Source organism: Meriones unguiculatus, chromosome 10, assembly GCF_030254825.1.
Source record: "Meriones unguiculatus strain TT.TT164.6M chromosome 10, Bangor_MerUng_6.1, whole genome shotgun sequence".
Classification (NCBI taxonomy): Eukaryota; Metazoa; Chordata; class Mammalia; order Rodentia; family Muridae; genus Meriones; species Meriones unguiculatus.
The window spans coordinates 109,779,827-109,793,488 of NC_083358.1; the positions used below are offsets into that span (position 1 = coordinate 109,779,827).

The following is a 13,662-nucleotide window of genomic DNA, read 5'->3' on the forward strand; positions in this document are numbered from 1 at the left end:
TGTTTTTAACTACAGGCACTAAATCTTTTAATTTCTCTGTGGATGAGTTTATCCTACACTTTCATGGAATGTTTGAGTTAAATTTGATGTTGGGCTCTCTTGGAGGCCTCCTCGGGTGTTTCCCAAAGGAAAGGTTTACCTTGCCTATCTCTTGTTGATCTGCACTCCATAGTCCAGTGCTTGCCTTTGCCACAGCTTCTGCATACTCCAGGAGGCTGGACCTTCTTTTTCGATTATCTCTAGAAAATCCACTGTTTATAGGACAGCCTCACCTACAATCATTTAAATGGTCGTGCTTACCACAATTAAAATACCTGCCATTTTGATTCATAAATTTTTTAGAAATTACTTCTCCTATCAGATTAGCATCATAACATGAGATCCAATATCAGCCATATCTCTAATCCATTCCTCTATTGGTGCTGATCTTTCCTTTAAAGATCTAATAACTCTTTTGCATTCTAAATTAGTATTTTCAAAAGGCAGTTAGTACTTTTCTGACTATTGAATCTGATGGCAATTCTGTTTACAGCTGAAGTCAGCCTTTGCAGAAAATCCACTAAAGGCTTCTTTTGGGCTGTGTATAATTTTAATAAATGACTCAGACATCTTTCCTGATTCTTCAGTCTCATCCCAAGCATTTAAAGCTGCTTGATGACATAGTGCCAAGGTGTGATCATCAAATTCAAACTGTCTTTGTAAATCAGCATATTGACCTTCACCTTGCAACTGATCCTGGGAACTATCAATACCTCTGGCTGATTTTGTTGTTCTGTGAACTTCACTTCCTTTTTCCCTCATGATCGCCATTGTAACTGAGGACCAGGTTCCAATATTGCTGTTGTCATTTCTTTCCAGTCTTAGGATAGTCCTGTTCTGAGTTGACCATGAGTTGAACATCTGCTTAACATAGGTTGAATGCACACCATAGGAGATGACTGCTTCCTTAAATCTCAAATTTAATATATCTGTAGGATGCCATTTAAAGTCTGTATAACCATGGGGGTGCCTGTGATCTCTTGGTGGTCTTTTATAGGAACTGGATATAATAAAGCTGGTTTTCTTACAACCCTAGGCCATCCTTTCCAGTTTCATTATGCTGTAGCATGGTAGGCCCTTGTCTAAATTCCTTTGTCTGTGTCTGAGAATTTTCCTTATTCTCATTTATAGGTCAGTTTAACTCTTATCTAATTTCCTCTGTCTGAATCTGACTTTTTCTTAGCTCTTTCTAAGATTTGCCTAAATTCCTCTATCTGTGTCTGGGTATTTTTCTTAATCTCATAATAAGTCTTTCTAATGCTTGTCTAAATGCCTATTGTTGGTCTGAGTATTTTTATTCTCACTTATAAGTCTCTCTAATTTTCCTTCTAAGGCTTGTATCTGATCAGTGCACTTTTCATATTTTTCTTTTTCCTGTTTCTTTAAAGGTTTTTTCTTAGAGGAAATACAGAAAGCCATATTAGCTGTTAAGAATAAATTAGAAAATAACAAAATGATATTAGTCATAATTAGTATTGAGCTAATTTTAGTTATTTATGTAATACTTATTAATTTTTAGGCCATTTGGAGTAGTACTAAACCAGGGTTCTAAAGTCTTCTGTTACGGTAGTTCCCATCCTTAATTGTCTCTAGAGGACTTCCCAGATAACTTATTGAATCTTATGGCTTCTCAGTTTGTCTGCAGCTGGAGTGATCTGTCTGTGCAGTTGTGCCACTCATTGGAGCGCCAAAATGTTGTTATAAACAAAAGTGAAAATCCCAGCCATTCTATTTTACCAGCAAAGACTCAGACCAGATGCTGGGGTGAAAACTTGCCAGCTCAGAGAGGCAGAGAAAGCACCCAACTGACCTTCCTTCTCCACTCAGGTCCAAATGGAAAAATCCCAAAGGCTCATCAGCTCAACTGACAGCCCAGGAGGAAAAGGCCAAAAACCCAAGGCCAAAGGCTTGCTAACTTAAAGCCCAAAAAGCTAGGGAGCTGAGGAGCTAAAGCATAAGCTAAAGCCAGAGTTTAAGCTAAAAAGCCTTTTCTCCTGCTCCACACTGTCTTAAACACCCCTCTACTCAAAATCTTAGGCTACCGTGCCTCACTCTTTATTTGACAGGTATGCTACTGGTGGTGAAATGAGGTGATTCAAGCCAAGTTAGGCTTTATAAATTTCAGGTTTATTGGGAGCAGCTCTCTGTGAGTCCACTAGTCCCAAGGAATGGGTCCAGGGAAGTTGCTGTGAAGGGGATGAAAGAAAAACAGAGAAGAGAGAGAAAGTGCGTGTTCAGGGAGAGAGAGAGAGGGAGGAAATGCAGAAAGAAAGAAGAGATGTGGGGGTGGGGGGACCAAAATACCCTGATTATATAGGGAAGCTCCTGGGCTGGGAATTTCAGTGTTGAGGGCAGAGTGTGCCTGCCAGCCAGACTCTGACAGGTAAGGACTGAAGGATGCTGGGAGAACCTGGAGGCCAGGTCCCCTTTGGTTACAAAAGCACCTCAGCTGCTTGTCCTGAATCTGAAACCTAACATTATTGTTTTGGGTTTTGTTTTTATATTTGTATATTTTTATATATTGTTATAGCTCAGGCTGGCCTCAAACTCATCACATGATAGAGACTTATTTTCAATTCCTGATCTTCCTACCTCTACCTCCAACTCCCAAATGCCAAGATTCTTGATAGTTTATAATATATAAAAATCTATTTTGATCATATATACCACTTATTCCCTATACCATCTAGAATCTTTCATCTTCCCAATGAACTTTCTTGTCCCCTTTCATGTATTGTTTTAAATTTTAATTTCTTTTCTGATTCACTAAGTTTAACTAGGGTTGCTTGCACATGCATGAGCGTAGGGCTCTTTACTGGATCATGGGCAGCTTACCACTTTACTGGAAGAAAAAGTGTCCCCGTCCCCAGCAACCTTTAACTGCCAAGAGTTTCTCAGGGAGGGCTAGGTCTAGGGCCCTCCCCAATCTTTGCTGGCTTGTTGACTGTCTTGGTCTTGTGCAGGTCTCAAGGGCAGCAACCGGAGCTGCTGGGAGTCTGTCAGTCAGCAGACAGTGCTTCCCAGTACCCCTTTTCATCCTACTCCCTATTTTAAAGTGTTGTCCTGAGCCTTGTTGCCTGTGGGTGCTCACAGGGTCCCATTTAGAGCAGAGCACTCAACAGTCACTTGTTCTCGACGCTCTTACCAGTGCCAGGTCTCTGCATTAGCTGCTGTCCACTGCTAAAGAAGTTTCTCTGGCCGGAGTTGACCAGTGCCAGGTCTCTGCATTAGCTGCTGTCCACTGCTAAAGAAGTTTCTCTGGCCGGAGTTGACCAGTGCCAGGTCTCTGCATTAGCTGCTGTCCACTGCTAAAGAAGTTTCTCTGGCCGGAGTTGACCAGTGCCAGGTCTCTGCATTAGCTGCTGTCCACTGCTAAAGAAGTTTCTCTGGCCGGAGTTGACCAGTGCCAGGTCTCTGCATTAGCTGCTGTCCACTGCTAAAGAAGTTTCTCTGGCCGGAGTTGACCAGTGCCAGGTCTCTGCATTAACTGCTGTCCACTGCTAAAGAAGTTTCTCTGGCCGGAGTTGACCAGTGCCAGGTCTCTGCATTAGCTGCTGTCCACTGCTAAAGAAGTTTCTCTGGCCAGAGGTGAGAGCAGGCTGGGGAAGTGGCCCACTCAGTGAAGTGCTTATCAAGCCCTCTGCCTGGATTTGGAGCCCCAGAACCCTGGCAAATGGAAAGAAACAGTTCCTTACCATTGTCCTACATTTACCCTCTTTCCAGTTGGGGATGGTATGCTGCTGCTGTGGATGTTTTTGTTGTTGTTGTTGTTGTTGTTTTTGTTTTTGTTTTCAATGTTTTTGTGGGCATTGTAGTAAATACATGTTTTGCTTTTTAGGCAAAATTACCATGGTATATCAGAGCAGTTATACAAGTATACATTCTCATGAGTGCAGGGGAAATAACCCAGTGGTAGAACTTACCTTACATATGTAGGGTCCTTACTATTGAAGTACGAGAGTTCCAGGATGCCTGTGTTTACCAGTGATTGGTGCTGACAGGGTTTGCTTTTGCCTTTGTGTGTGTGCTTTGGTTTGGTTTGGTTTGGTTTTTCTGGAGACAGCAACGTTGCGTTCAGCTAGAAGGGTTACTGTGAGTTAGTTTAGTTTGACTACATAGTTTCAGGACTGCATGGTTTCAGCCTTGGTGGTAGAGAGAGACCATCTCAAGCAAAGTTAGGCTGATATTTGAAAAGTATTATTGCCTACAGTAATAGAAAGAATTCTATAACAGTGAAGATAATTTTATTTTTAAATTTTGGAGGCTGGATATGGTAGTACATGCTTTTTATCCCGGCACTTAGAAGGCAGAGGTAAGGGAATCACTTTGACTTTGAGGACAACCTGGTCTGCATACCAAGTTCTAGGCTAGCCAGGTCTACAAAGTGAAACCCTATCTCGAAAATGGGATGGGCAAGAACTTTAAATGGATATTTTGAAGTGGTTTTTGTTGGTTGGTTGGTTGGTTGGTTGGTTGGTTGGTTGGTTGGTTGGTTAGTTGGTTGGTTGGAGGATTTTGGATATGTTTGTTCTGAAACAGGGTCTTTTGTAACTCAAGCAGGACTAGAATTCAATGTGTAGCTAAATATGACTTTAAATTCCTGATCTTTCTGCCTGTCTTATTAAATGCTAAAGTACATGGGTGCCACCCTGTCTGGCTTTTGTAGATTTGTAAATGGCAACAAATACATCAGTAAACACATGAGAAGGTTCTCAGTATCACAACATCACTCATCACGGGACATCATGTAAATCAAAACCGCCTTTTTTTTTTTGAAACAGGGTTTCTATGTGTAGCCTTGGCTGTCCTGGACTCACTTTGTAGACCAGGCTGACTTTGAATTCATAGAGATCCACTCACCTCTGTCTCCCCAAGTGCTGGGATTATGGGCGTGCACCACCACACCATCCAAAACCATTTTTTAACTATAGCACATGCCTGTAAAATCAACACTCACAGATAGAACTCTTTGTTGTTGTTTTTGTTTTTTAAACAAAGTCTCTCTGTGTAGCTCTGGCTGTCCTGGAATTCGCTCTGTACATAGCCTGGACTTGAACTCAGAGACCTGCCTGCACCATCACCACCTAGCTTAACCAGCATTCAGGATTGTAGGTTCAAGGCCAGCTTCCACTTACATAGTAAATACCAGGACAGCCTGGGCTACATGAAAAAACACTCTCAAAAAACAAACAAAAACAAAAAAGAATGCAAATGTTTATTTCAGCATTATTCAAGATAGTGAATAAATAGAAACATAGATGTGTTGGGGAATGAGTAAACCAAGTTCGTGGGGTCTGCTTCCAGTGTTCTGACTCAGTTGTACTGACTTGTCCTACAGCAGATGAACCTGTGTAGACCACAGGCACCACCTTGCAGGGGGAGATTGTATGACTCGATCGTATGAAATGTCCAAAGCAGGCAAATCTATACAGGCAGGTGGGGGGTTTCTAGTTGCCTGGGCTTAGGGAAGCCGAGGAAAGGCATTGCTGGGTAATGAGCATGGAGTTTCCTTTTGGGCTGATAAAAATGCTCTGAAAGTGAGTGCACCGTGATAGTTTCACAGTCTGATCAGTGGGTAAATTCACTGACCTACATGCACATGGATTGTGCCTTGATGAGAACTTTTACAATTGTAAAAGTTGTAGAATTGTAGCATTGACTTTAGATAAAATAGCCGTATTTCGTGTGCACTAACTAAACAGCCAGGTGATGGTGGAGTGGACAGTGACAGGCGTGGGCTTTTCTGCCATTGGTGGTTCTGTGGCACAGCGCTTCTGGAAAATAAGCATTTGCTCAAATGCTTTAGCCTTGTCTCATTTTCAAATTGTGTGAATCAAGAGTAAGCTATTGCTGTACAAACTCAAATAGATGACGACGACCTTGCGTGTTGTAGGCCACCGCCTGTCTCAGTGCTTCTGCAGACATGAGCACCGGCAGGCGTTTACTGCTTTTAATCTCTAGACCCTTTCAGCACCTCCTGTTCTCCGTTCTTTGCTCTTTAAAGGTTTATGTTTATTATTGCTAACGTGTTAAAAATGTGCCTGTGTGTGCGAATGTGCATATCCCTGCACTGAGAACTCAGAAGAGGGCACCAGGTCCACTGAGGAATAGTGACGAGTGGCTGTGAGCCGCCAGTGTGGGTACTGGAAACCAAACCAGGTCCTCTGCAGAGAACTGTACACTCTTAACCTCTGATCCTCCTCGAGTCCGTGGTTTTTGTGTTTGGACTCTCGTTATGTGTCATGTGCTTGGGCTGCACCTTATCGTTGAACCAGGCTCTTTAGATGCCATAATCCTCCTGCCCTACTTTGTGTTTCTATTGAGACAGGATCTAAATTGCCCAGGCTGTCCTAGCTTTTGTTCTGTGGCCACAGCAGGTCTTGAAGGTGCCATGTTCCTGCCTCAGTCTTTGAAGTACCTGAGTTTATTAGGCTCTGACACCAGACCCTGCTTTCCTTCAATATTTTGTTTTTCTTACTGGTATTGGGGATTCCACCTAGAGCCTTACACATGCTGTGCAGGCATGCTACAGCTGAGCTCCATCTCCAGACCTTTCAATTGCTTTTATCTAGAATGTTTTCCTACTTATAATTTGATCATTTTGTTATTGCTTCCTTGGAAATTCCAATTCCTGCATCTTTAGAGGATTAAAGATTTACTCATTACAGTTTTTTTCTTCCACAGGTGATACTGGAAGCAGAACTCCAAAAGACCAGAAGGTGAGTTGGGTTGGGTGTAGGAGATGCAGAAGAATGAAATGGGGCTGAAGGGGTAGATCAGCGGTTACAGAGAGCATAGTGCTCTTCTAGAGGACCTGAGGTCAGTTGCAGCACCCATGGTGGGAGGCTTTCGGCTGCCTGTGACTTAACTCCAAGGGATCCAGTGCCCTCATCCTCCTCCTGCAGGTACCCGAGAAGTGACATTTCCTTACACAGTCAAACAGACATAAAACATTAAAGCCAGGCCTGGTGGCTCAGGCCTTGAATCCCAGCACTGGGGAAGCTGCGGAAGGTGGATCTCTTGAGTTCAAGGCCTGCCTGTTCTGTATAGAGTTCCAGGTCAGCCAGGGCTCTGTAGAGAGACTCAAGAAATGCTGTAGAGTGTCTCAAGAAAGCAAAGTAATAACAAGAAATAATGAATCTAGCTGAGCATGGTAGCACTTTAATCTCAGCACTGGGAAGGCAGAGACAGGGCAAATGGATCTCAATGAATTTGAGGCCAGCCTGGTCTACATGGGGAGTTCCAGGCTAGTTAGAGCTACAAAGTGAGTCTCTGTCTCAAAACCTTAGTGATAACAGTATGTGGCTAGAATGATAGCTGTGTGTTTAAGAGCGCGCAGACTCCTGAAAAGCACCTGGGTTCAGTTCTCGGCACCCACATGGTGTCTCATGACCTTCCACAACTCTAGTTCAGGGGATGTAATGTCCTGCCTGAAACACATTACATTCCTGAAACAGGAAAACACTCATGCACATAATCTAAGAGATTTTTTTATTATCTCAGAAAACTTACAGTTACGTGTTTGAAAGAACATAACATGAATTGGTCATTTGGTGCATGCTTGCCTAGCATGCAGGAAGCCTTGGGCTCAGTTCCAGCATGGTGTGTGCCTATAATCCCAACAGTCTAAAGAGAGGGAGGCAGAAGCCGGGCGGGCAGTGTGGCTCAGGCCTTTAATCCCAGCTTCCAAGAGGCAGAAGCAGGCGGGATCTCTGTGAGTTTTCAAGAACAGCCTCGTCTACAGAGTGAGTTCCAGGACAGCCAAAGCTACACAGAGAAAAGAGAGAGAGAGAGCAGAAGTTCAAGCTTGTCCTCAGCTACATAAGTTCAAAGGCTTGGGATACAGGTGACCCTATCTTTAAAAAGAAGAAAGAGGAGAAGGAGCAGGAGGAGGAGGGCTGGAGCCATGTCTCCATGGTTCAGAGCAGAAGGACCCAGGTTCAGTTCCCAGCACCCACATGGCAGCTCACAACTGTCTGTGACTTTAATTCAGGGGATCCAACACCCTCATACAGATAACCATGCAGGCAAAACACCAATGCACATAAAATAAAATAAAATAAAATAAAATAAAATAAAATGAAGATGCTTTTGGTAGTGGTCATAAATTTTGGCTTGAGCATAAAACTAATTAAAACTGACTAGTTTAGTTTCAGTGTATTCACCGTGTAGTAAGTCTGATTAGTTACAGCCCCCTTATAGACAATACAAGAATGCAGAAAGTTGCAGAATCTGCCTCTCTGGCCTCCAAATATAACTGAATCTTTTGATTATTAGACAGGTTCTTCCCAGGAAGTGCTCTCTCCTGTCTGACTGACTGACTGACTTGGCAGTACTAGGGATAGAAGCCGGTGCCCTGTGCATGTTAGGCCGGTGCTGTCTCACTGCGTCCCTGGCCTTGCATTCCCTCTCTTGTATTTTCCTGCAGCTCCGTGAAGCTATGGCTGCCTTAAGAAAATCAGCCCAAGATGTCCAGAAGTTCATGGACGCTGTCAACAAGAAAAGCAGTTCTCAGGATCTGCATAAAGGTTAGTGTCGAGGAGTACCTGCATAGATGAGAGGTGAGTTCTATTGTACTTGTCAGCTTCTTGTAACATGATTTTTATGTCCACAGTCCGTCTGAGCTTGATTGCGTGATGTGGTGGCTCAGGCACTAACTGTTGTTGCTGTAGCTGTAATAAAGGACTAGCCAGCCGTGGTGGCACTGGTTGGTAGGATATTCTGAAGGAGTTAGAATTGTGGGGATGTTCGGTATTCAGGTTTCTCCTGTTAGCATAAACGGTTGAGTTGTCTTGTGTTTCTCTCTCTGTCCAAGAGTTTGGCAAAAGTGGTTAACGGTCACAAATTTCTTTTCTTAATTTCCCTAACTTTCATACTACCCTGTTTGTTTATTTGTTTGTGATAGTGTTTTCTATCTCCCAGGCTGGCCTTGAACTTGATGTTTTGCAGAGGATCATCTTAAACTTCTGATCCTCCTGCCTTCCCTACCTGAGTACTGGGATTATAGGCATGAACTGCTTTGCCATGTGTATGCAGTGCTGAGGTCCATATCCGGGGCTTTGTGCATGCTATGCCCGTGCTCCACCAGCTGAACTGCATCCCATCCTACCGTGCTCCCCTCGTGCCCTCTCCTTTCTCCATCCAATCTATCACAGCACTCTTTACAACAACTCTGTGTTTATAGGAACCATGGGTCAGATGTCTGAAGAACTGAGCAAAGATGGGGACCTGATAGTCAACATGCGGATTCTGGGCAAGAAGAGGACTAAGACGTGGCACAAAGGCACCCTCATTGCCATCCAGACCGTCGGTATGTCTGTTCAGCCTGGAGGAAGGACTGAGGAGCGGTAGCCTGTCGGGCTCCATTGCTGGTTCTTTGCTTTGTCTCCCGTGTTGCATTGAGGACTTACAGAGAAAGTAGCAAACTGTTGTTATTTTTTAAAAAAATCTTTTTTTTTACACAGGGCTAGGAAAGAAATACAAAGTGAAGTTTGACAACAAAGGAAAGAGTCTGCTGTCTGGAAACCACATTGCCTATGATTACCACCCTCCTGCTGACAAGCTGTTTGTGGGTAGTCGAGTGGTGGCCAAATACAAAGATGGGAATCAGGTCTGGCTTTACGCTGGCATCGTAGCTGAGACCCCCAACGTCAAGAACAAGTTCAGGTACCTGGACAGGGATTGTAGGTTGTTGGGGGCCAGGAGCCGGTAGCACAGCGCCCTTCTGTTCATACTGTGGTCAAGATCTCACTTTTAGCATTTGCATTCTTAGTCCTTGTGGTCAGAAAGCCTTTCTCTTTTTTTCCACGTCTTATCTGTATTTATATATTTATTTAAAATATATAAGACTTAGCTCCATATAGCTCAGGCTGCCATCACACTTCTTATCAGTCTCACATTCATGAACCTCCTGCCTCTGTGTCTTGAGGCTGGGATTGGAGAACTGGCTCCTAGGCAACCCGGACTGGCCTGGGACTCACTATGTAGACAGGCTACATAGTGAAAAAATAAGGGAAAAAAATCTTTGGCTGTAAATGAAAGACTGGACTGGTGTGTGACTCAGAGAATAGAAAGTGTGGTAGAGTAGGACAGCGTTCTCCCTAACGCCCGTGTCTTCCTCCTTCTCCTGTTCCTTGCAGGTTCCTGATTTTCTTTGATGACGGCTATGCGTCCTATGTCACTCAGTCAGAGCTGTACCCCATTTGCCGGCCATGTAAGTGTCCCCCACTGCTCCTCAGCTCTCGTTTCTTTTTCTGCTTGTTTTATCTTAAGATGTAAATTTCAAAGCCTGAATTCTGTTTTGGTGTTGTAGCTTGTTTGGAGACCTAGCACTTTGGGCTAACTTAGAGATAGGCCTTCATAGCTAGAGCGGATGCTACAAGAGTCTCACTGACATTAGCATCTTAGACATGTGTTTTTATTTCATTTCTAAGACACTTAGGCTTCAAGAGTGCTGCTCTCATGTTTCACATTTCTTTTTTTTTTCTCATTTATTATTTTATTCACTTTCCATCCTTGTTGCCCCTTCCCTCCTCCCCTTCCAGACCCATCCTCCCCCATCCCATGCTTCACTTTTCTATTAGTGTTGTCTTCATAGTGCTTCCTATAGAAGCTGTGTGTGTGTTGATTAGCATGTGCACATACCAGAGGTCAGCTTTGAGTTTTGTTCCTCTGGTTGCTGTGTTTGGTTTTCTTGTTAATGCTTTAGTTTATTTTATTTGTATGAGTGTTTTGCTTTCATATGTCTGTGTGCATTTGAAACATCTTGGATTGGTGTTGTATCTGGCTCTGAGCTGCCATGTGGGTGCTAGTGTTTGAACTTGCACTGCCATTTCAAATGTACACTCCGCTTTTTATGTACATTCTAGGAGTCAAACTCAGGTCTTCATGGTTGTAAAGCAGCCACATTACCAACTGTGCAATCTCCCCAGCCTTCATAACTTTTTATTTTACTTACCTTTTGAGACAGGGTTTCTCTATGTAGTCCTGGTGGTCCTAGACCTTGAGCCTACAGTGACCCACCTGCCTCTACCTCCCACAGTTATTTTTAATCTCTTCATGTGTTATGCCTGTGCACTCATCTGTTAAGGCCAGGTGTGAAGACATCCATGTCTTCTATGAAATAGGATCTCTCGCTGAAACAAACTCAACATTTTGGCTAGTTTAGCCAGCCAGAGAGCTCTCAGTATTTACCTGTATCTATCTCCTAAAACTGGAGTTACAGGCACACATGGCTTTTTTCATGGCTGTTGAGGATTCATACTCAAGTCCACATGCACACTTACATTGCAAGAGTTCTTATTAACTGAACTATTTCCCCGGATCCACAGTTGTTTTTAATTGCAGAAGAATCAATTTCTGTTTATCATTGTTAACATGGAAATAAACACAGAGTCTTCGCATTTTTAAATTTCATGTTTGCATGTTCACATGTATGTAGGCCAAAGTCGACATTGAATGCCTTCCATAATTGCTATCTACTTACTGTTTATTAAGGCAGGGTTATTGGCTAAATCTGCAGCTTGCCAGCTCTAGCGAACCAGGTCGCCTTTGGGATATTCTGTTTCTGCCTCCTGAATCTTAGGATTATAGGCAGTCGCCACACTGGCTCAGCTTTTCCATGGGTTCTGGGAATCTGAGTCTGATCATCATGCTTGTATGGCAAGTGCTTTATCTCCTGAGCCATGTCTCCTGTAGTCCAAGCTAGCCTTGAATTCCCTCAGTAGCCAATGCTGTTCTTGAATGCTGGGATTACAGATACATGGCACCATTCATGACTCAATTTTTTGTGTTTGACTGTGTATATGGTGAGTGTGTGTGTGTGTGTGTGTGTAAGCCAGAAGTTAATGTTGGCTATCTAACATCATTTTCACCATATGTCTTTGGACAGTGCGTCCCATTGAACCTGGCGGCTAGGCCAGGCTGGCTTGCTCACTGCTGGGTGGGCCATTGTCTTCTAGGGGTCCACATTCCCTCACAGTGCTAGAGTTGCAGGTGTATACTATGACACCCAGCCTTTGTGAGTGTTGAGTTAGGCTTGAGGAGGGCTCAGCAGGTAAGAGTACTTGATACTCCTGGAGGAGATCCACGTTCAGTTCTTAGCACTCATATTTGGCAGCTCACAGCTCTCTGTAATTCCAGTTCCAGCGGACCCAGTGCCCTCTTCTGACTTTGGGGGGACTGCACATACGTGATACACAAAAATACATGCAGGCAAAATACGAATAACTACAATAAAAATAATAAATCTTTAAAAGAAATAAGATTGTTAGGGAATGAAAAAGGAAACAGCCTGTGGTGTAGCTCAGGGTGGAGAGCTCTTACTTTGCATATGGAAGGCTCTAGGCTTGATCGCCCCAGTATTGATAAGAAAAAGAAGCAAGCCAGGCAGTGGTGGTGTACGCCTTTGATCCGAGCACTCGGGAGGCAGAGGCAGGGGGAGCTCTGAAAGCTAGCCTAGTATACAGAGTGAGTTCCAGGAGCCAGGGCAAGGGAGGAAGGGAAGGAAAAGCAAACAGTGATGTAGTGAGACCCTGCCTAAAAAAAAGAGGAAAGGAGCCAGGCGTGATTGCTCATACCTGTGATCCCAGCACTCAGGGAGGCAGAGGCAGGTGGATCTCTGTGAGTTCTAGGCCAGCCTGGTCTACAAAATGAACCCAGGATAGCCAAGGCTACACAGAGAAACCCTGTCTGGAAACAGCATCAACAAAAAAAGGGGGGGTGGAGAGTAATTGTTTATGTTATGGTAGTTCACATCTGCTGCTAGGAAGAGTCTCCATAAAGTGAAATATCTATTTGTTTTACACAAACTGCTTAGTTTAGTATTTACCTAATTTGTATATGCATTTGTACATTATGCTCTACTTACAATGGTCTTAACCAGGCGTGGTGACACACGCCTGTAATCACAGCACTCAGAGGCAGATGCCTGAGTGAGTTTGACACCAGCTTAGTCTACAGTGAATCTAGAACAGTAAATGCTACAGCAAGAAACCCTGTCTCGAAAAACAAAACAATGGCTGGAGAAATGGCCCAGAGGTTAAGAGCACTGGATATTCTTCCAGAGGTCCAAAGTTCAGTTCCTAGCAACCACATGGTGGCTCCCAAACATCTGTAATGAGGTCTGGTGCCCTCTTCTGGCCTGCAGGCACACATGCAGGCAGAATACTGTGTACATAATAAGTAACTACATCTTTTTTTAAAAAAACAAAAAAGTCTTGGTTTTACTTCCCTTGAGGTTACTTCCTTTTTTTTCCTCTTTCAATTTTAGAAGTGCCACCCATTCTTCTCTTTCAAGCCATGTCCTTTCTGTACTCAGCTGTGTTTCTTTCTTTTGAACAGTGAAAAACACTTGGGAGGACATAGAAGACAGCTCCTGCCGCGATTTCATAGAGGAATATATCACTGCCTATCCAAACCGCCCCATGGTGCTTCTCAAGAGCAGCCAGCTTATCAAAACTGAGTGGGAAGGCACATGGTGGAAGTCTCGAGTTGAAGAGGTGGATGGCAGCCTAGTCAGGATCCTCTTTCTGGTAATGTTCTTCCGAAGAAGAGTTTGTGGTGAGATTAGGGGGCAGGTGCCAGTGAAATGATTCATGGGGTTAAAGGCACTTGCTGCCAGCC

The 13,662-nt window shown here is 43.7% G+C and overlaps 1 protein-coding gene across 4 annotated transcripts in view; it reads left to right on the forward strand.

Annotated features, from left to right (window-relative positions):
- The window catches only part of Setdb1 (SET domain bifurcated histone lysine methyltransferase 1), a 36,214-nt gene that overhangs the window by 8,254 nt on the left and 14,298 nt on the right, over positions 1-13,662 (forward strand). For 3 of the 4 annotated variants that reach the window (XM_060393110.1, XM_060393109.1, XM_060393112.1), the window contains 6 exons: positions 6,724-6,758; positions 8,468-8,567; positions 9,224-9,349; positions 9,504-9,705; positions 10,179-10,252; positions 13,381-13,571. In XM_060393110.1, coding sequence (XP_060249093.1) covers positions 6,724-6,758; positions 8,468-8,567; positions 9,224-9,349; positions 9,504-9,705; positions 10,179-10,252; positions 13,381-13,571 — 728 coding nt within the window. The remainder of the gene's footprint in view (positions 1-6,723; positions 6,759-8,467; positions 8,568-9,223; positions 9,350-9,503; positions 9,706-10,178; positions 10,253-13,380; positions 13,572-13,662) is intronic. The other variant, XM_060393111.1, reaches the window with a different exon arrangement.